The 23,125-nt window shown below is 41.4% G+C and overlaps 1 protein-coding gene and 1 long non-coding RNA gene across 3 annotated transcripts in view; one reads left to right on the top strand and one right to left on the bottom strand.

Annotated features, from left to right (window-relative positions):
* LOC145353955 (tyrosine-protein phosphatase non-receptor type 1-like) overlaps positions 1-4,927 on the bottom strand; it is a 101,007-nt gene extending 96,080 nt beyond the window's left edge. The window contains exon 1 of the mRNA XM_080204978.1: positions 4,748-4,927. Within this exon, the coding sequence (XP_080061104.1) occupies positions 4,748-4,804 (57 nt within the window). The 5' untranslated portion in view covers positions 4,805-4,927. The remainder of the gene's footprint in view (positions 1-4,747) is intronic.
* A 333-nt stretch (positions 4,928-5,260) lies between these two features.
* Positions 5,261-20,895, top strand: LOC145353954 (uncharacterized). Of its 2 annotated transcripts, XR_013888781.1 has the most exons (4): positions 5,261-5,332; positions 6,777-7,048; positions 11,941-12,037; positions 18,813-20,895. It is a non-coding gene; the product is annotated as an uncharacterized LOC145353954 (long non-coding RNA). The 2 variants fall into 2 exon arrangements; XR_013888782.1 differs by lacking the exon at positions 11,941-12,037.
* Positions 20,896-23,125: the final 2,230 nt, after the last annotated feature.

The raw sequence follows: 23,125 nt of genomic DNA, 5'->3' as shown, positions 1-23,125 counted from the left end.
TGTCTATGCGGAGTTTGCACATTCTCCCCATGTCTGAGCAGGTTTTGTCCAGGTGCTCTGGTTTCCTCCCACTGTCCAAAGGCGTACAAGATAGTCCAACAGCAGTACGTATTGGCTATGCCAAATTGCCCCTTAGCGTCAGAGAGACTAGCTAGGGTAAACACATAGGGTTAGGGCCTGGGTGGGATTATGGTCGGTGCAGTCTCAGTAGGCCAAATGGCCTCCTTCTGCACTGTAGGATTCTATGTTTCTAAGTTTAAGGTAAAGGGGGAAAAGTTTAAAGGAGATACGAAAGGCAAGTTTTTTCAGAGGATAGTTAGGTGCTTGGAATGCACTGCCAGAGGAGGCGGTAGACGCAGCTACAAGAGCAATGTTTAAGAGGCATCTTGACAGATACATGAATACACAGGGAATGGAGGGATACTGATCATGTAGAGTTAAAAAGGACTTTGGTTTAGCTAGAGGTCATCTGTCAGTGCAGACTTGATGTTTCTGTGCCAAATTGTTCTTCATTATTAGCATCTCAATGCTGGGCAAATTGGCTTGGGAAAGAAGACTGCTCTTGGACTATCTTTCTTACCAGCAGATATAGAAATCTTGTGAAGGCTTTGTAACTGGTATTTCTCCTATGCTTTGAGGCGCCTGCTGCACATCATCCAAATCTCCAAAGTATACAGGAGTCTGGGGATTACCAGCGTCCCCAGTAAACAATGACCATATTCTCAGGTTTGATGTCCTGGTCCTCAGATACTCTGTAGGATTTATAATTCACCCTTAAGTCAAGGAATTGCAGTTCCTTGATCAACAGAACAAAAATTTTTTTTTGCTGCAGAAGTGAATTTCTCCAAATTAAAATTCCCAAGTTTATGATGAAAATATACCAACAGTACAAAAAGAAATTTCACACTGAACACTAAAATATACCAGATCCAAAATTTGATGGGTGACAGGAATTTCAGTTGAACTCTTAGATCTAAAACACATCAAAATTCAACAGACATGCAAGAAACAATTAATTACAGAAACATCACTCCGAAAGAACACAAGATAAAACGATTTTGCTTTTTGCAAAGTGATGTGTCAACAGATCATTTTTAAGAAACCTCACAGCTAAATTATCAGTTGGTCATCACTATGTCTAGGATGGTGGGACTTCCTGTAGGGAGACAACACTTAATAAAACATACAAAATTCTTACAGGTCTTGACAAGGTAAATGCAGTAAGGAATTCTTTGGGCATAAGTCACTGAAAGCTAGCATGCAGGTGCAATAAACTATTAGGAAGGCTAATGGAATGGAATTAAAGCAAAGATATATTTCTGATTAACAATAATGTAAAGAGTTATGGAGACAGTGTGTGTGAAAGGCACTGAAGTATTCAATCAGCCAAGATCATATTAAATGGGGCTGAACAGCCTACTTCTGTTCTGATTTCTTATGTTCCCCAGTGAAATCAGAGATATTATTCAGGGCATTCTGCATGCAATCTGAATTATGACATTGCTGGTCCACAGTCATCTTAACTCACTGCAAACTACTTGGAAGCACAATTATGTATACAATTGTGCATACTGTGATCTCTGGTTCTGGACACACCCACCATCAGGAACATCCCTCATATCTACCCTGTCTAGTCCTATTAGAATTATATAATTCTGAAATCCCCCCTCGTTCCTCTGAACTCCAGCGAAAACAATCCAAACCTAGTCAATTTCTCCTCGTACATCAGTCCCACCATCCCTAGAATCAGCCAGATAAACCTATGTTGCACTCCCTCAAAAGCAAGAACATCCTTCCTCAGAAAAGGAGACAAAACTGAGCACAATATTCTAGGTGTGTTCAAGTGATTGCGACCAGCATATACTAGAATGCAAAAATTACTTAAAATAGGTGGCATCCAAATACTAAGTCAGATTTAGGGACTTGAAATTATGGTAAATACTATCCAGCATAGATAAGAGTACACTAATATCAAAACAAGGAACAAAACCAGGATAACAGAACATAGAACACTACAGCACAAACAGGCCCTTCGGCCCATAAGTTGCGCCAATCATATCCATACCTACCAGGCCTATCTATAACTCTCAATCCTATTAAATCCCATTAAATCCACGTACTCATCCAGAAGTCTCTTAAAAGACGCCAGCGAGTTCACCTCTACCACCACCGACAGCAGCCGATTCCACTCACTCACCAACCTCTGAGTGAAAAACTTAACCCTGACATCTCCTCTGTACCTGCTCCCCAGCACCTGAAACTTGTGTCCTCTCGTAGCGACCATTTCAGCCCTGGGAAATAGCCTCCGAGAATCCACCCTATCTATACCTCTCAACATTTTGTAAACCTCTATCAGGTCACCTCTCAATCTTCGTCTCTCTAGGGAGAAGAGACCTAGCTCCCTCAACCTATTCTCATAAGGCATGCCTCCCAATCCAGGCAACATCCTTGTAAATCTCCTCTGCACCCTCTCAATAGCTTCCACATCCTTCTTGTAGTGAGGCAACCAGAACTGCGCACAGTACTCCAAGTGGGGTTGACAAGGGTCTTATAAGTATGTTTGGAACAGTTACTTCTTGTGTTCATTAAGGACAGGATCTACTAAATGGATTGCTGGACTATAGTAAGCAAAAAACAAATATGCCAAGTGGTTTAGATCAAATACATACAAAATCAAGAGGCTGGTTTGTTATATGAAACACTGCAGCAAATACCAAGCACCTTGCTCCCACAGCACAGTTAGCAGCTAGTTGTGAAGATATTATGTATGAACCATTATAGACAAAAGTGAACAGAGATAGACCAAAACTATAAGTAAAGAGTCAAGAATTGGACATTTTTTGTAAAAAAGGAAATATGACTAATTTGAAGTTTAAGACCCTACAGTGAGTTGACATTCTTAATCCAGGCAAATTGTTTACTGTGGTAAAGGCTTCACGCACTAAGGAATTGAAGTTTGAAAGTTTAGAAGTTGGAAGTATAAATGGAAGTTCGGCACAACTTTTACATGGCAAAGGAACAATTCTTTCAAATATGCATATCTGGCATAATTGTACAATTTCCTGGGATAAACTGCAGTGATCAGCAGAAGTGGTCTAAGGGTCAAACAGATTCAGTCTGGGTATGGGATGGAACTGAGCAACGGCAAATTGAGGGGCTGAAACAGGGACAGGTTTCTTAGCCACTATGGTTTTACCATAGAAATGCTAAACTTCTCCACAGCTCAACAAACTCCCAAGCTCCACCTAATACGAACTTTGTTATGAAACTTCCTGCCCTAATCCTAAAGCAAAATATTGCAGATGTTGGAATCTTAAACAAAATATGACATGGGATGAGGGCAACAAAAACAGAAAATGCTGGAAAATCTCAGCATGTCTGACAGCATCTATGGGGAGAGAATAGAACCAATGTTGAGTCTAAATGACATAGGTGCTGTCAGACCTGCTGAGATTTTCCAGCATTTTGTTTCTGTTGTCTTCATCCCATGCCATATTCATTCCTACTCAGCTATTGCTTCCTTCCTCAACAATACTCACCATTCCATCTCAGTGATTTTTAAAATCTTGTATACAAATCCTTTTTACTTTTCCCCACATCTCCTTAACTCAGTATTTGGCTGGTCAGATCTTTTCACTCCCCTCTGCAAAGCAGTTTGGAAGGTTTCTGCTATATTAAATGCACTCTTAAATTAAAGCCGTTATGAATGCCTCAAAGTCGCCACACATTTTCCCTGCAACAAACCCACAATCTTATATCTGTTGACCCTTTACTAAAACTAAGGTAGAAATGCCAAACCTCAAATCACTCCCAAACAGATTTCCCAAACTATCCCTCAAAAGCTTTATCAGACTCACTTCAGTTTCCACAGCCATATGACCTAGCTCTGTCCACAATGAAAGTGTTTACGGATTGAAAGATTCACTTGCTACAGATAAAATAATGAAAGTGAACTATTCTAAGGCCTTGCACATTTTACTAGGACCAAACCTTTTTTAAAAAAGATACTTACCCAAGCTTACAGTTTAAAAAAACTCTATTCTTTGGATACATGCGACCAAGTGAATTTTTACATCCCTACATAAGCGTCAAAACCTTTCCGAATTTGCAATATTACGTCCACGAATTAAGAGTCAGCCTCATGTACAGGAAAACGAATCGTTGAGAGCATGTGGTAGACAACCATTAATGTTGTAGGATTGATATTTGATCGAGATCATTTCCAAACGCAATCTTAATTTATGCACCAATAATCAACGTTAAATACTCGTCATTGAAAGAAAAATAGAAGCTGTATGTTGTTTAACAACTGACATTTGACGATGATGAATTCAGGGAACAATGTTTTCCATGATCAAGTATGCCCTACGCCAAGGGTAAAATAATCTCAGAAAGCCAGAGAGGGTCAACATGCCACCAGAGCATATTGTTTGGTTTGAACGCTGGTACAGTAATTTGTTGGAGTGGCTGTTAACAGCACTAATTAACAGGACAGCCCCCCCCAGCCACAATCCGCGAGCGGCTCCCACACCGACTGCGTACACACAGGAGCTGCCGGTATACGGGATCCAGGTACATCCTCACCACCAAACACTTCCTCCCAGTCAGTCAGCCAGCCTCGACCGCCGGGGCTGGGGCTGACCGGTGGGGGGGAGGGGGGAAAAGGACGAGGAAGGGGAAAAAGACAAGGCTACCAAATGCCCCGGGCCGCGCTCCGAAACTCCCGGACACTTCGCACCGCCCTCACCTGGTACAGCGTCGGCCAGTTCCCGTTTTTGTCGATCTCCGCGAACTCCTGCTCCATGGCTGGATCTCAACACTTTGGGCCACGCCGGGGGCCCTCACCAACGCTGCCAAATTCTACCCCCCACCCCACTTCGTCTCTACCGCTTCATCGCTCCGCTCCTTCACACCAAGGAGACGGGGCTCCGACAGCACACCGGAAATGCACCTCCCCCACCTGATTGACAGCCACCTCCGCCCAATGAGGAGGCGCCGGAGGTACCTGCTGGGACTTGTAGTTCCCCCGCCTCAGGAAGTGACGTCGCAGACCCCCCAGGCGGCATTTCGGGATAATGGCCGACAGAAAGCACCAATCCTCAGGTGCTGTAGAACCGGATTTTCCCTTTGCTGGGAGGATCGAATTATTTATACTGGGAGTCAAGTGGAATCTGGGAGAAATTCGCCTCCTCTGTGTTTACATTGTCATCTTGGGAGTTTCGCAGTGTCTTCTGGGAGATGTAGTTTCCCCTGGGCCCTGCTGCTGGTGGAAGTTTCTGGAAGGTGGGGTGGGCGGTGGATAGGAGAGACGTTTGATTACATCCCTTAATGGGTGAGACTCACTCCTCCCTTCAAAACTTGCCCCTAGACTAGATGGGGAGGGCAGTGGTGTAATGATATTGTCAGTAGACTAGTAATCCAGCGACCCAGCTATAGTGCTCTGGGAGTTGTAGTTCCCCCTCCCCCGGCCCTGCTGCTGGAAGTTTCTGAAAGTGGAGTGGAGTGGGGTGGGGTGGGGTGGGGGTGGAGAGACACTTTATCACATCTCTCGATGGGTCAGACTCACTCCTAGCGTCAAAACTTGCCCCTAGTCTAGATGGGGGAGGCAGCGGTGTGATGGTATTGTCACTAGACTGGTAAACACAGTAAGAAGTCTCATAGCATCAGGTTAAAGTCCAACAGGTTTATTCGGTAGCAAACACCACCAGCTTTAGGAGTGCTGCTCTTTCGTCAGGCCCCCACTCACCTGACAAAGGAGCAGTGCTCTGAAAGCTAGTGGCATTTGCTACCAAATAAACCTGTTGGACTTTAACCTGGTGTTGTGAGACTTCTGACTGTGTTTACCCCAGTCCAATGCCAGCACCTCTGCATCATGACTAGACTAGTAATCCAGAGACTCAGCATAATGCTCTAGGGGATGTAGTTTTCCCCCCTCCCCAAGCTGTGCTGCTGGTGGAAGTTTCTGGAAGGTTTGGGGTTGGGGGGGGGGGGGGAGATGGTGGGGTAGGAGAGACTCTTGATCACATCTCAATGAGTCAGACTCACCCCTCCATTCAAAACCTGCCCCTAGCCTAGATTGGAGGGAGGGCGGTGGGGCAGTGATGTAATGGTATTATCCCTAGACTGACAATCCAGAGACCCAGTTATAATACTCTGGGAGTTGTAGTTCCCCCCCCTCCACCTGGTGGAAGTTTCTGGAAGTGGGGGAGAGACACTTCATCACATCTCTCAATGGGTCAGACTCACTCCTAGCTTCAAAACCTGCCCCTAGTCTAGATGGGGAAGGCAGTGGTGTAATGGTATTGTCACTAGACTGGTAATCCAGAGACCCAGCATAATGCTCTGGGAGGTTAGGTTTGCAATCCCACCTGAGCAGATGATGAAATTTGAATTCAGTAAGAATCTGGAATTAAATTTGACCAAGAAGCTATTGTCTGAAAAACACATCTGGTTCACTTAATGCTGTTTAGGGAAGGAAATTTGCTGTCCTTACCTGGTCTGGCCTACATGTGACTTCCAGAGCCACAGCAATGTGGTTGACTTTCAACTGACCTCTGAAAAAGAGGGTAATAAATGCTAAGCTAGCAGTGTTCACGTACCGTAAAATGAATTTTTTAATAATCCAATAGTTAACAATAGGTGAAGCCTAGAGGCTGACAGTTGGGTCAGAGACAGTAACCAACACAACCCAAGTTAACCTGCTAATGAAAGACATAATTTATAGCTCTTACGAAGGATCATCGAGACTCAACACTGGCTCTATTCTCTCTCCACAGATGCTGTCAGACCTGCTGAGGATTCTCCAGCATTTTCTGTCTTTATAACAACTTAAAGTATGATTCATTTGCCTTTTTTGAAAGGGAACCCGTACCCAAAAATGATATCTCTAGCTTACTGTCTACTGCTGTGTTCCAGTGAAGCTCAACTGTTACTGAGGAGAGATGTGGCATAATGTTTCCCTTTTTCAACAAGATGTATGTTTTGGGGAGTGTTTTACCCCTTTGAATGCTGTGAATTTTAAGAGGAGTCACAAAAAGCAGGCTTTCTGGTAAGCTTAAAAGAAAGGATCAGCATTCATCTCACGACACCCAAACATGTATGCAACAAACTCCAAGCCCTCATTCACACAGATACAAACACATAAAGAATGATTACAAAATTGGTAGTATGCACTGATATCTCTAAAAAGAGTTTGAAAATATCAGAAATATTTTAGACCTTCAAGATCAGCATTTGGGAAGGGGGGCCCAGTGGTTAGCACTGCTGCCTCATAGTGCCAGAGATCCAGGTTTGATTCCCAGACAGGTCACTGTCTGGGTGAAGTCTGATGTCCTCCCCATGTCTCCGTGGGTTTCCTCTGGACGTTCTGATTTCCTCCCACAGTCCAAAGATGTGCAGGTTAGGTGGATTGGCCATGATAAATTGTCACTTAATGTCAGGAGAACTAGCTAGGGTAAGTACATGGGCCTCTGGGAAAGGGCCTGGGTGGGATAGTGGTTGGTGCAGACGCGATGGGCCGAATGGCCGCCTTCTGCTCTGTAGATTTTATGATTGTGGTTGAGAACTTTGCAGGCCTGATATTTTCTTTCAGTTCACTGAAGAAGAGAAAATGAAGGTTTGACGTTTTTGTTGTATTTTTAGTCGAAGTTGTGGTTGAACTTCTGTAGTGAAGAAATATAATCTAGGTAAAATGAATTAAACACATTTCTGCCAATGATAGATTTTCCTGGCAGGGTCTTCTCTTATGTTGGACAAAAGTGACAATCTTATGGTCTTTGTATCACAGATTGACTTACCATGGCCTGTCCTTGTGGATTTAATAATGTATTTCTGACCTTTCTTGTCACAATGTGGAGATGCTGGCGTTGGACTGGGGTAAACACAGCAAGAAGTCTGACAACACCAGGTTTTAGTCCAACCAATTTATTTGATAGTAAACTCACAAGCTTTTGAGGTTCCCCTCTTCGTCAGGTGAATGAAGGGTTCTTGCCTCAGACAGAGCATATAAAGCACAGACAGCTTACAGATTACTGATTAGAATGCAAATCTTTACACCTAACCTGCTATTCAATTCTTAAAGTGGCTAACAATGTGAGCGGAAGGAGCATTGAGCACAGGTTAAAGAGATGTGTACTGTCTCCAGACAGTACAGTAAGTGAGGTTTTGCAAATCCAGGCAAGTCATCGGGGTTACAGATAGTGCAACATGAACCCAAGATCCCTGTTGAGACTGTCCTCGTGTGCGGAACTTGGCTATCAGTCTCTGCAGACCAATGAATAAAACAGCACAAACAATGCAATGCCACACTCGGGTGTTGAGATTTGTTAGTTGAGTATCTCAATCTCACCAGTTGAACTGCACTTTATAGTGAATGCAGGTCAAAACAAGCCTTTCATGTCACAGCTGTTAAAGTGAGACATTAGCTGTTTTTCCAAGCTAAAAGTTCAGCCTAAACTTCTGGGATGTTTCCAATTTAACTCTGAGTGCAGTTTTGTGTAGAACACCATTCCAAATCAAGACTTCTGCTACCAAGGATACTTTGATCCAAATAATTTCTGAGTACCGACCATGAAAACAACACAAAAGGCTAGCCAAATCTTGTTGATCTGGTCAGTTTCGGTTCCTGGCCACACTCAAACTAAAGGCACCTGGTCCCTGAAATTCCTAGGATTTTTTATCGCAAAGAAAATTTTTTTAGTATGTTTTATCATAGCATTTGTTTGTACAAGCCACATTCTGGGTGAAATGTTTTTGGCTTTTCAGATCCATAAAAGGCGCAGCAAGAATACTACAGTAATTTGAACCTTCAGCGAAATCTTAGTAAAATAAGGTCATTCTTAATCCTAAAACATGCAACCCAAAATGTCCATCATAAAGGGAATTGCCTGAGTATAATCTTAAGTGTACAGTAATCGGTGTGAGAGAAATAGTATTTAGATCTCCTAAATTGTAGCACCTTACATTTACACCCAGACCACATTCCCAAAAGCCACCTCTCAAAATATTGTCAAGTCTCATACCTCTTCTTAGCTGAGTGTTTCAAACTGAGTTTTTCAACCTTCAGTGCTACTACAGCCCAACTTCACTGAATGCTTCCAAGTTATAATTCTTAGTCTTCCACATATGCCAGAGAGTCTTGAAGTTAGTACCTTGCATGCCCCAACACAAAGGCCAATTTCCTTGAGTTGATTTGATTTATTGTTGTCACATGTATTAGTATATAGTGAAAAGTATTGTTTCTTGTATGCTATACAGACGAAGCATACTTCATACATAGGGAAGAAAAGAGAGTGCAGAATGTAGTGTTACAGTCATAGCTAGGATGTAGAGGAAGATCAACTTAATGCAAGGTAGGTTCATTCAAAAGTCTGATGGCAACAGGAAAGAAACTGTCCTTGAGTTGGTTGATACGTGACCTCAGACTTTTGTATCTTTTTCCCGATGGAAGAAGGTGGAAGAGAGAATGTCTGGGGTGCGTGGGACCTTAATTATGCTGGCTGCTTTGCCAAGGTAGTGGGAAGTGTAGACAGAGTCAGTGGATGGGAGGCTGGTTTGTGTTATGGATTGGGTTACATTCACAACTTTTTGTAATTTCTTGCAGTCTTGGGCAGAGCAGGAGCCATACTAAGCTGTGATACAACCAGAAAGAATGCTTTCTATAGTGCATCTGTAAAAGTTGGTGGGAGTTATAACGGACGTGCCAAATTTCCTTAGTCTTCTGAGAAAGTAGAGGCATTGGTGGGCTTTCTTAACTATAATGTTGGCATGGGGGGAGCAAGGACAGGTTGCTCCCAATTCCTTTTGAATTTAATAACTTGTTTTATTCTGCAATGATTGCAGTAAAAATTGTAAATGTTTTCATTTTGCTTCATTATTCACTAAGTTTTTGACTAAAATGTTTTAATTTGTATGGCCCAGTAACTTATTGTTATCATGGTCTAATTTCACTGTTGGAGAATGGACATCTGGATAAGTCGAGTGCAACGAATGCGTGTAGAATTTCAGCCCTATCTTTAGCAAAGGGAAAAGGGAGGGAAATCTTTGGGTGAGGAAAGAAAAACTTCAGGTTTTGCTTTCTGGGAAAAATTGCTAAGAGTGGGCGAATCAGTACCACAGGAGTCTCCTTTAGTTACTGAAAATGACATCTGAGGAGCATCCTGGAAATAAAGCAGTTTAACAATTTTCTTGTTTTATGTTTTTGAAATACTTGATAGGCAGAACCTTAAGATTAAAATTAATCAGCAAGTGCATTTCAGTTTGCTTTAAATGCAGTTCACTTGTCTGTTTTTCCTAACCAATGTTACCTGCAGTATGCAGAAGCTATGGCTCCCAAATATAGGCCGGAATTTCACTGTCCCGCCCACCACGGGAATCAGAGCAGGCGAGAGGGGACCATGGAAAGATCCATTGACCCTGGGCAGTATTTTACGGTTTCGGGACGAGCAAGACCATTAAAATTCCGCCCATATGCTTTCAAATATATTCTGTCTTGTACTTTTGTACAGAGGCTGTTCCATAAAATGTTGCCGAGCCTCGGTAAATTGTAAAAACAGAAGTAATATTTTCCTACAGATCAAATCTTTCAAACTTGCTGACACTTTAACCCAGTTGTCCTGTAACATAATATTTATGATATGCCAGTTTCCCATTAAGAAGTCTGACAACACCAGGTTTAAGTCCAACCGATTTATTTGATAGTAAACTCACAAGCTTTCGCGGTTCCCCTCTTCGTCAGGTGAATGGAGAGTTCTGGCCTCAGACAGTACATGTAACAGCACAGACAGTTTACAGATCACTGATTAGAATGCGAATCTGTACACCTAACCTGCTATTCAAGTCTTAAAGTGGCTAACAATGTGAGTGGAAGGAGCACTGAGCACAGGTTAAAGAGATGTGTATTGTCTCCAGACAGTACAGTAAGTGAGGTTTTGCTAACCCAGGCAAGTCATGGGGGTTACAGATAGTGCAACATGAACCTCACTTACTGTACTGTCTGGAGACAATACACACCTCTTTAACCAGTGCTCCTTCCACTCACATTGTTAGCCACTTTAAGACTTGAATAGTAGGTTAGGTGTAAAGATTCGCATTCTAACCAGTAATCTGTAAACTGTCTGTGCTGTTATATGTACTGTCTGAGGCCGGAACTCTCCATTCACCTGACGAAGAGGGGGACCTCGAAAGCTTGTGAGCTTACTATCAAATAAATCGGTTGGACTTAAACCCGGTGTTGTCAGACTTTTTACTGTGTTTACCCCAGTCCAACGCTGGCATCTCCACATCATGACTACTGTCAGTTTCAAGTTTTTTCACTCAAATTTTCTACAGTAGATATATCTGGCAAGTTTCTGCAGAAAAATGCAACTTGCTTAAATGCAAAATTCTGCAGATGTTGAAATCTGAAACAAAAACAGAAAATGCTATTTTTGAATACAACTTGCTCACAAGCTTAAGTTTTTTTTGCCACCTTACAGTATTTGTGTGTGTGATTTGTTCATTGGTATAATGAGAAACCATTAGGGCACAGTGGTTAGCACTGTTGCCTCACTGTGCCAGAGACGCAGGTTTGATTCCGGCCTCCTCTGTGTGAAGCTTGCATGTTGTCCCAGTGTCTGCGTGGTTTTCCTCTAGGTGCTTCCTCCCCCAATCCAGAGTTGTGCAGGTTAGGTGGATTGGCTATGCTAAATTGCCCCTTTAGTGTCCCAAATTGTGTAGATTAGGGAGATTAGCTGGGTTATGGGAATAGGGACAGGGGTAAGCTTGGATAAGGTGCTCTATCAGAAAATCAGTGCAGATCTGATGGGCTAAATAGCCTCCACCTGCACTTTAGGGATTGTATGGATTTCAGCTCCAATAGCGTTGTTCTGCTTCTTTTCAATGTAAATGTATAAATCATATACGAGGATTGGCGAAATAATTATGTGGTTTCTTTATTTGAAGATAAGATGGATTTACTAGGAGAGTACAGTACATCTGATCAACCTTCTGCTGTAGACTGACTACATGTTATAGGATTAATATGTCACATCCCATCAAGGTTAGTGATGATTGGTGTAATTTAAGAGAGAGTCCTTAAAGCTATATGCACATCATATCACAACAAATAGTGTACAGCGACTGATCATGTCATCTTTCTTTTTAGTGCATAGATTCTGGGATCTTCTGAAATTATTACTTCATTTCTGTCCATTTTATCATGAAATATGCCAATGAGTGAAATTGATCATTGTTTATGGTATTTGAGAGTTGCCAAATAACCCTTTAAATTATGTCTTATATCTTATAAGATAATATATCTTATGTCTTATATCTTATATAGTTATCTTATATCTTATAAAATAATATATCTTAATAAAATAAGATAATATCTTATATAATTATCTGTGATAATTATGGGGGATTTTAATCTGCATATTAATTGAATGACCCAAGTTGGACGCGGTGGGCTTGAGGAAGAGTTCTTGGAATGCTGTCGGAATAGTTTCCTTGAACAGTATGTGACGGAACCTACGAGGGAGTGAGCTATCTTTGATCTGGTGTTGTGTAACAAGGCAGATAGAATTAGGGATCTTCTTGAGGTATCCTCTTGGGATGAATGATCATAGTATGGTTGAATTTCTGATGCAAATGGAGGATGAGAAAGTAGGGTCCCGAACCTGTGTCCTCTGTTTGAACAGAGGGGAGTATGATAGGATGAGAGGAGAATTGGCGAATGTAGATTGGGGGCGCAGATTGGTTGGTAGGACAGCTGAGGAACAGTGGAGGATTTTTTAAGGAGATCTTTTTCGGTACTCAGCAGAAATATATTCCGATGGTAAAGAAGGACGGTAGGAGAAGGGATAACCAGCCGTGGTTATCAAAGGAAATAAAGGAGAGTATTAAAAGCTGATGCGTTCAGAGTGGCTAAAAATAGTGGGCGATTAGAAGATTGGGAAAGATTTAAAAATCAACAAAGAATGACTAAGAAGGTGATAGAGAAAGGAAAGATAGAGTATGAAACTAAACTTGCACTAAATATAAAAAAAGACAGTAAAAGTTTTTACAAACATATAAAGAGGAGGAGGCTGGCTAGAGTGAATGTTGGACCCTTGGAAGATGAGAGGGGAGATTTAACAGTGGGCGATGAGGTAATGGCTGAGGCTTTAAGTAAGTTTTTTGCCTTAGTCTTCACGGAGGAGGACACGAATAGTTTGCTGGATATTAAAAATAGAAGGATGGTAGGAGTTGAGGGCCTGAATGCGATTACTATCACTAGAGAGGTAGTGCTTGATAGTCTAACGGGACTGAAGGTGGATAAGTCCCCAGGACTGGATGGAATGCATCCCAGAGTTCTGAAAGAAATGGCAGGGGTGATAGTGGATGCCTTAGTAATTATTTATCAAAATTCGCTGGACTCTGGGGAAGTGCCGGAAGATTGGAAAACGGCTAATGTTACACCGCTGTTTAAAAAAGGTAGCAGACAAAAGGCAGGGAATTATAGGCCGGTTAGTTTAACATCTGTTGTTGGAAAAATGCTATAATCTGTCATCAAAGAAGAAATAGCGAGGCACCTAGAAAGGAATGGTTTGATTAAGCAGACGCAGCATGGATCTGTTAAGAGGAAGTCGTGTTTGACGAATTTATTGGATTTCTATGAGGATGTGACTAGTGCGGTAGACAGAGGTGAACTGGTGGATGGGGCGTTTTTAGATTTCCAAAAGGCATTTGATAAGGTGCCTCACAAAAGGTTGCTACAGAAGGTTAGGATGCACGGAGTTGGGGGTAAGGTGTTAGCGTGGATAGAGGATTGGCTGTCTAATAGGAAGCAGAGAGTTGGTATCATTGGGTGCTATTCTGGTTGGCGGTTGGTGACTAGTGGAGTGCCGCAGGAATCGGTGCTGGGGCCTCAACTGTTTACCATTTATACAGATGTTCTGGAGGAGGGGGCTGAGTGTGGGGTGATGAAATTTGCTGATGACACGAAGATGAGTGGAAAAGCAAATTGTGTGGAGGGTGTGGAAAGTCTGCAGAGAGACCTGGATAGGCTGAGCGAGTGGGCGAGGACCTGGCAGATGGAGTATAATGTTAGCAAGTGTGAGGTTATCCACTTTGGTAGAAATAATAGTAGGAGGAGTTATTATTTAAAAGGCAAAAAGCTGCAACATGCTACGGTGCAGAGGGACCTGCGGGTCCTTGTGCACGAGTTGCAAAAACCCAGTCAGCAGGTGATCAAGAAGGTGAATGGAATGTTGGCCTTTATAGCGAGGGGGATAGAATATAAAAGTAGGGAGGTCTTGCTGCAACTGTACAGGGTACTGGGGAGGCCGCAGCTGGAGTACTGTGTGCAGTTTTGGTCCGCCGCCCTTGCGCAAGGATATATTAGCCTTGGAGGGAGTGCAGCGGAGGTTCACTAGGCTGATACTGGAGATGAGGGGGTTGGCCTATGAAGAGAGACTAAATAGACTGGGTCTGTACTCGTTGGAGTTTAGAAGGATGATGGGGGGATCTTATAGAGACATATAAGACAATGAAGGGGTTGGATAGGGTAGAGGTAGAGAGATTCTTCCCGCTTAGAAAGTATAGCAGGGCTAGAGGGCACAGCCTCAAGATAAGGGGGGGGTGCAGTTTAGATCAGAGTTGAGGAGGAACTTGTTCACTTAAAGGGTGGTGAATCTCTGGAATTCTCTGCCCGTTGAAGTGGTGGAGGCTACCTCGCTAAATATATTTAAGTCACGGGGAGATAGGTTTCTGATAGACAGGGGAATTAAGAGTTATGGGGAGGAAGTGGGAAAGTGGAACTGATCCACTTCAGATCAGCCACGATCTTATTGAATGGCGGGGCAGGCTCGAAGGGCTAGATGGCCTACTCGTGCTCTTATTTCTTATGTCTTATTGTTGCATTAGATAATTGCCTGTTTGAAAAGGAAACACAGAATGCATATTTTTGCATAACCTGACAGGATTAAATGTGGAGGAACAGATTCTGTTCTGTTACGTAATTAAGTTTGCTTAGCAATGCTGAATGAAAAAGATGATTTCACAGTTCATTTAGATAAAATTGCAGTGTGAAAATAACTCAAATGGAGGTGGAGATGAATGGTCTCTGTGTCAGTAACACTCTTGAAAGACAACTCCCAAGTTATTTATAAAATTAATTTCCTACTTGATTTACTCACAAGAACCTCATTTCCTAATGGCTGCATGATTTAATTAGCAGTGATTTATGTCAGGTCTTGCAATTCAATCAGCTTCATCCAACCACAAATTCCAAATGGTTGATCTAGGTTTTGGCTGGAACTCATTTGGCTGCATTTTCTCCACTGCCAGTGTTTTCTCTACCCTCAAGTTGACCAGCTGATTAGAATGAATGAGTTTTATTTGAATCTTTCTAATTTGCTCTCCTACAGTTGCTCAGTCAGGCTGAGCCATTTTCTATAAGTAGCAATTGTCCTCAGACACTTTATCATTCATCATGTCAACAAATGTTTATATGTATTTTTCACCTTGGAAGCATTCTTTGTTTTTGCCTCAGATCTATACACACAACCCTTCTGGCACCAATCACTGAACAGCATTCAAAAGAAAGACTTTACTCCTTCCCCTTTTCAGGGACAGCGTGGCAAACTTTAGAACTCTGCTATTCCAACTGAAGTGGCTTTTGTACTGCCTTTCTCACTGTGCCACCAGCTTTTGATGCAGGAGTCTTGCGCAGCCAGTGGTCCATACCAAATAACTGTTGCCAGATGCTCTGAAACTGGTAAAAACTGGGTCTTCTGCATGGCCTTACTAAACGTGCCCATTTCATTTTGATAATGCCATTGATTTCATGAGACTTGCATATCAGGTGTAAGTGATATTTAAACAGCACTCAGTGCAATTCAAAAGTGGCACAGTGCAAATCAGACCTAGGAACTTCAGGTACTCATTGCTTCGTTTCATATTAGGCAACACATTTACCAAATAAATACTGTAAGAGATAAATACAAAGATGACCTGTGATTGAATTTTACATTCGTAGAATCATAGAAACACTACCGTGCAAAAAGAAGCCATTGGGCCCATTGAGCCTGCACCAATCACAATCCCACCCAGGCCCTACCCACACATCCCTACATATTTACCCACTAATGCCTCTAGGCTACGAATCTTAGGACACTAAGGAGAAATTTTAGCATGGCCAATCAATCTAACCTGCACATCTTTGGACTATGAGAAGAAACTGAACCACTGGAGGAAATCCATGCAGACATGAGGAGAATGTGCAAACTCCACACAGACAATGACCCAAGCCGGGAATCAAACTCAGGTTCCTGGAGCTGTGAAGCAGCAGTGCTAACCATTGTGCTACCGTGTCGCCCACTCTCCTCTCTCAAACTGAGTTTATTGGAAATTCAGTTTGAGAGAGGAGAGTGGGTCCCAGACTATTATTCTAAACTTAAATAAGAATAATTATGAGAACATGAAAGCAGAGCTAGCTAAAGTGAACTAGCAAACAAGGTTAAGGGATAGGTCAACAGAGTTGCAGTGGCAGACTTTTAAAGGGATTTTTCAAAATGCACAGGATAGTTAAATTTTAATGGAAAAGTAAACTTCCAAGGGGAGGACACACTATGCTTGGTTAACTGAGAAGTTAAAGGTGGCATCAGACTTAAAGAAAAAGCCTATAATTGCATAAATATGGGTAGCAGGTCAGCAGATTGGACAGAATGGAAACAATAGCAAAGAATAACAAAGATTAATAAGGAGGGAAAAACTAGAATGAGAGGAAAATGGCTAAAATTATAAATACCAATGGTAAGAATTTCTACTGATATATTTAATTAATAAAAGAGTTTAAAATATTATTGTTGGTCCTACAGAAAGTGAATTTGAGGAATTAATAATGGCTAGTATGGAGATGGCAGATGAATTGAACAGATATTTTTCCTCAGTCTTTATCATAGTAAAATCCTTGAAGTAGCTGTAAATTAGGAAATGGAAGGAAGGGAGGAACTCAGGAAAATTACATCATCAGAGAAATGTTCTTGAGCAAATTGTTCGGGTTCCATACTGACAAATCCCCAGGTCCTGAGGGTCTTCACTCTAAGGTATTGAATGGAAATGGCTGGTGAGATAGTTGATACATTGGTTTTAATTTTTCAAAACTCCCTAGATTTGAGGAAAGTTCCACCTTATTGGAAAATAGTAAATGTAACTCATTTACTCAAAAAGCATGGGAGACAGAAAGCAGATTGCTGCAGACCAGTTAGCTTAACATCTGTCATAGGGAAAATATTAGAAGCAAATATTAAAGATGTTATAGCAGGCCACTGGAAAAATTTAAGGCAACCAGGTAGAGTCAACATGGTTTTGTGAAAGGGAAGTCATGTTTAACCAATTTATTGGAGTTCTTTAAGGAGACACACGTGTTGTGGATAAAGCGAACCTGTGGATGTAATGTACTTAGATTTCCAGAATGCATTTGATAAGGTTCAAAGATTATTGTGAAGATAAAAGCTCATGGTGTAGGGTGTAATATATTGGCATGTATAGAAGCTTGGCTAGCTATAGGCAACAGAGGGTAGCCATAAATGGGTCTTTTCTGATTAGTAGGATGTAATGAGTGGTGTGCCACAGGGATCAGTGCTGGAGCCTCAACTCTTTACAATTTATATAAATGACTTAGATAAAGGCACTGAAGGTATGGATGCAATATTTACTGATTTAAAGATAAGAAAGTAAGGTTAGGCTTGTTCAACGGAGTATGAACGGTCTTGATCAAAACCGTTAAGATTCTGAGAAGTCTTGATAGAGTGGATATAGCAAAAACTCAGTCTGCAGGTGCAGCAGGTGATCAAGAAGGCGAATGTTGGTCTTCATCGCGAGGGGGATAGAATATAAAAGCAGAGAGGTCTTGCTGCAACTGTACAGGGCACTGGTGAGGCCGCAACTGGAGTACTGTCTGCAATTTTGGACCCCTTACTTGCGAAAGGATATATTGGCCCTGGAGGGAGTACAGAGAACATTCACCAGGTTGATACTGGAGATGAGCGGGTTAGCTAATGAGGGCCTGTACTCGTTGGAGTTTAGAAGGCTGAGGGGTGATCTTATACAGACATATAAGATAATGAAGGGGCTAGATAGGGTAGAGGTAGAGAGATTCTTTCCACTTAGAAAGGAAACCAGAAGTAGAGGGCACAGCCTCAAAATGAGGGGGCGTCAGTTTAGAACAAAGTCGAGGAGGAACTTCTCTCAGAGGGTAGTGAATCTCTGGAATTCTCTGCCCATTGAAGTGGTGGAGGCTACCACGTTGAATCTGTTTAAGTCACGGGTAGATAGATTTCTGATTGATAAGGGAATTAAGGGTTATGGGGAGCAGGCGGGTAAGTGGAACTGATCCACTTCAGATCAGCCATGATCTTATTGAATGGCGCGGCAAGCTCGAGGGGCTAGATGGCCTACTCCTACTCCTATTTCTTATGTTCTTATGTGGATGTGGAGAGGAGAATCTAGAGCTAAGGGTCATGGTTTAAAAATAAAGGGGTCACCCATTTAAGACAGAAATTAAATTTTTTTTCCCTCCCAGAAGATTGCGAGTCTTTTCTCTCTTCCTTAAAATGCAGTGGAAGCAGAAGCTTTGAATATTTTTAAGGCAGAGCTAGATAGATTATTGATTAACAAATGGGTGAGAGGTTATCGAGGTTAAGCAGGAATGTGGTGTTGAGGTTACAATCAGAACAATTTGTGATATGGCTGAGCAGGCTTGATGCTCCTGCTCCCAGTTTGTATGTTCATATGTGATAGATATTCCTGGAGAAGATGAAATGTTAAATTGTGGCCCCTCTCTCTTTTAGGTGGAAATAAAAGATCCCACAGCAGTATCTGAAGAACAGCAGGGACATTCTTCCTAGTATCTTGGCCAATATTTATTGTTTATCTGGTTATTATTACATTGTTGTTTGTGGAACCTTGCTGTGTATGTAAATTAGCTCTTATATTTTTGACATTGCACCTATTACTGCACTTCAAAAGTACTTCATTGTCTCTAAAGTTTTTTGGATGTCCTGAAATTGCGCTGTAGAAATGTAACTGTTTCTTTATCATAGCTGCAGTTGGCAGATATTTGCAGTCCACGCCCTCGCAAAGGATTTGATAGGGATTAATTGTGTTGTCAAGGGAACCAGTATGTTAATAGATTGGAAATGTAATTCAATTGATTTCTCGATGCGGACGCCATCAAATTTGTTTTGAGCATATACTGCCATCTAGTGGCTGTATATAACGTATAATTCTCACCTATAAACAAAAATAAAGCCAATTTGCAAGTTTTACATTAAAGCCTCTATGCTCTCACAGGTACAGGCAAGCCGATGCAGTGAAAGATAGAGTAGTTGAATTACTGTTTCTGGAATAGACAATTCACAGTTCTGCTTCGATTTAAGGAGAGATGATGAAAATTAAAGCAATCAATAGAAGCCTTGTGGTCACAAGGGAGCAAAATAGGCAAATAGATAATTAAAGCACTCAAGAAAGTAAAAAATAAGAAATAGTTTATAAAAGATGCTGGACTCTGTAGTAGTTGCAGTTTTTAAAAATCAAGACACAGGAAGAATCTGATGTCTTGTTTCTCCTGAGCACTCATAAAATCATTCTATTACAAAAGATAGAAGATAATTTCCTGTATTATGTTACAGCAAAAGAATGTCCAATATTTTGTCAAAATGACAGTGACTGGGATGAAAAGTGTTTGCAGTGTAAAGTTTATGTGCTCCCATAACTGATGCCCAACTATTGCAGTGCCTTTAGTGTTTTCCGAATAAACTGAGTGTTGGAGAATAGTGTCAGCATACAGTGCGTTCTCTTGTGATCTTTCTCTAGTCTTATGCAGTTTATCTTAGGCTTCTGTGAAGTCCCTAGGGTTGTGTTTCTATGTTGAAGAAAAGGAATACAAGTCATTGTCAAAAATTTTGAAATTGAAATCAGCTGAATAAATTTTTGATTCTTAAAACTTTTGATGAAATTGCACCTAAGTTGGCAAGGGGACAACTGTACTTATTCTTTGCATAGTTTGAAAAAGATGTGATTAACAAGTGAGGGAATACATGGATTAATTTACTTTAACATATTGTTTTTCATCCTCTCTTGCTCTGCCAGAATCAATTAACAAACACATTCACCTTCCAATCAAGAACGCAGTTGGCATACTTTCTCTATCACTCCACTAATGTTCCACAGTAAAGAAATCTCAAAGCCGCCACTTCAGTTTTACTTCTATTATTTACTGCCTTTCTATTTGCATCTTTTTGCATATTTTGTTATATCTGATGTTCCTTTTTTGATTTTATTGCTTACTGATGTCCCTTTTCTATGTTTCCTATACTCTTAAGTAATGGTTTGCCTCAATTGATCCTTTTAATAGTTTTATCTATGTGTTGCTTACATCTCACCCAGTCATAACAATTTATATTTCAGCTATTGTTTAAAATTCATTACTGCCTGATTGACAAACAACAATTACCCCTCCCCCCTTAAAATATTTGCAGGACCCTAAAATCCCAACTCAGGAATAACAAACCACAAATCTCCTTCCCAATGCCCTCAGGGCATTGCTCTGCTGATGCTGGTAAATCTAGAAACTCTATTTGGCATACAACCCCAATTCTCATAATACCTACAAATTCCAGTGAGCACGAGATCTGTGTATGGTACACATCTCCAGTCCGCAAAGTCGTCTTCATGCAATACTTTATGTGAACATCACAATGTAAACATATAGAAACATTTTGAATGAGATTCTGCATGTACGTAATTTAAAATGAAGATTCGTATATGAACATTTTATCATCATGGTTTGTTGATAAACCAATTGAATTACTTAATGGCCCAAAACGTCTGATCAGAAATGGCATCAATGCATCCACACAATATTACCCACTCAGCTGCATATATTGATAACGTTCTGAATTCTACATCTCCATGATGCAGAAGAACTCCCTCAGCACAGGAATCCTTACAGAGAACAGCAAGGAAGCTAAGCCCCTTTTTACAGCACTAGCTGCCATAAGATAAATTTAAATGTTCAGTGTGAATGTTAGTGAATGGGTGAGTGGATGAATGAGTGAATGGGCAGGTGGGTGAAGTAAGTGTGTAGGCTGTCACATGAATGAGGTGGGCAGGCTGGCAGGTAGGTGAGATAGTAATGTAGCAGGCAGGTGAGGTGGGTATAAAGAGTTGGGTCAGGGGGATAGGTTGCATCAGGAAAGGTTATCTGTTCGGGGGCTAATCAAATTGATTTGCAGTTGGGGTGTCAGCTGGTGGGGGGGTGGTTATCAGGTTGGGTTGGTGGGAGAACTTGGGGATCAGGGTGTTATGGGAGGCAGGACTAGTCAGGCTAGGGTTTGGGCACTCTGGTGGTCGGGGGAGTTGTTAAGGGTCAGGCTGGTCATATGGCAGGTTCTAGTCTTGTTTAGTGGGGGGGGGGGGGGGGGGCGGGTGGTGTGGTTCAGAGGGGTTAGGTGGGGTTCAGTGGATAATCGGGTGGTTGATGAGAGTTTGGGAGAGTGGATCAGTTGTATAATTACCCAGGAATTGTACAGTCTCATGTTTACTGCATCATTATGTTTCCTGGAAAACAAATAGTTTTGTAGTTTGCCCTCGGTAATTGAATTTTCTAATGTCAAAACAAAGATTGTAATCAGAGTAGAAATTCATATTTTACATCGTTCTTACCAATATGATTAAATAGCATGAAGGAGGTAGTTGGAGACAGCTTAAATTTTTGAATTTGGCAAGAGAGAGAATTCAGTACACTGAGGAAGATGGTGCTGTTCTGATCTTCACAAAAGGAAATGGTCCAGAAGAGGAAACCAGAGACAAAGGCTGAAAGTATTAATTAGAAATGCAGGTCAATGATTTATGTTTTTTATCCCCTTCTCAACTGGGGCAGTTGTTTATAACGCTATTAAGGAAATGTAAGTATCATATTAAATGTATAGCATAAATAGTTAAACTCTACAATGTAACTATGAATAATTATTGAGTAATATTCTAAACTTGAAATCTAATTAAGTTAATTAACAATGAGAGGTGGTGACATCTTGGCAATATTAATAGACTTGTAATTCAGAGACCCAGGATAATCTCACCATGGCAGCTGGTGGAATTTAAATTTAATTAATAAATCTGGAATTAAAAGCTGGCTATGAAACAATTGCCGATTGTTGCAGAACCCATCTGACTCACAAGTGCCCAAAGGGAAGGAAATCTGTTATCCTTACCTGGTCTGTCCTACATATGACTCCACACTGACAGTCAAAAAGGATTGACTCTTTAATGGTCTCTCAGGTGGCCCAGCTAATCACTCAGTTGTACCAAATTGCTAAAAGTCAAAAAGGAATGAAACTAAATGGACCACCCATTATCAACCTCAGCACGGAAACCAATAGCACACCAACCCTGTTGACCTAAAAAGTCCTCTTTATTAACATTTGGAAGCTTTTGCTAAAATTGGGAGAGCTGTCCCATAGGCTAGTCAAGCAACAGCCAGATGTAGTCATACTCTCACTGAATCTTACCTTACAGAATCACAAACAATGTCACATGTCCTGTCTCATTGATAGAATAGAAGCACACAAATCTAAACCAGGCAATTACTATCCCACCAGTCTACATATGATCATCAGCAAAGTGATGGAAATTGTTATCAACACTGGTATCAAACAGCATTTACACAACAACAACCTGCTCACTGATGCTCAGTTTGATTTTATAGGTGCACTCAGTTCTTGACCACATTACAACCATGGTCCAAAAATGGACAAGACAGCTGAACTCCAGGATCTAGCAAAACTGGTCATTGACAACCAGCAGAAAACTCTCTACTGGTTAGAATCATGCCTAGCACAAAGTTGTTGTTGGAGGTCAATCTCAGGACATTGTTGCAGGAGTTCCTCAGGGTAGTGTCCTGAGCCCAACCATCTTCAGCCACTTCAGCAATGACTTTTCCTCCATCGTAGGTTAGAAGTGGGAATGTTCCCTATTGATTACACGATCCCTCCCTCCCCTCCACCTCACTATTAACACTCTGGGAAGGTTATCATTGACCAGAAACTGAACTGTACCAGCCATAAAAAACATGGTGCAACACCAGGTCAGAGGCTGGGAATTC

This window comes from Carcharhinus amblyrhynchos, chromosome 16, assembly GCF_965287045.1.
Source record: "Carcharhinus amblyrhynchos chromosome 16, sCarAmb.v2.hapA, whole genome shotgun sequence".
Taxonomy (NCBI): domain Eukaryota; kingdom Metazoa; phylum Chordata; class Chondrichthyes; order Carcharhiniformes; family Carcharhinidae; genus Carcharhinus; species Carcharhinus amblyrhynchos.
Note: the sequence above shows the minus strand (reverse complement) of the source record. Positions and strands in the feature narration are given on the sequence as shown.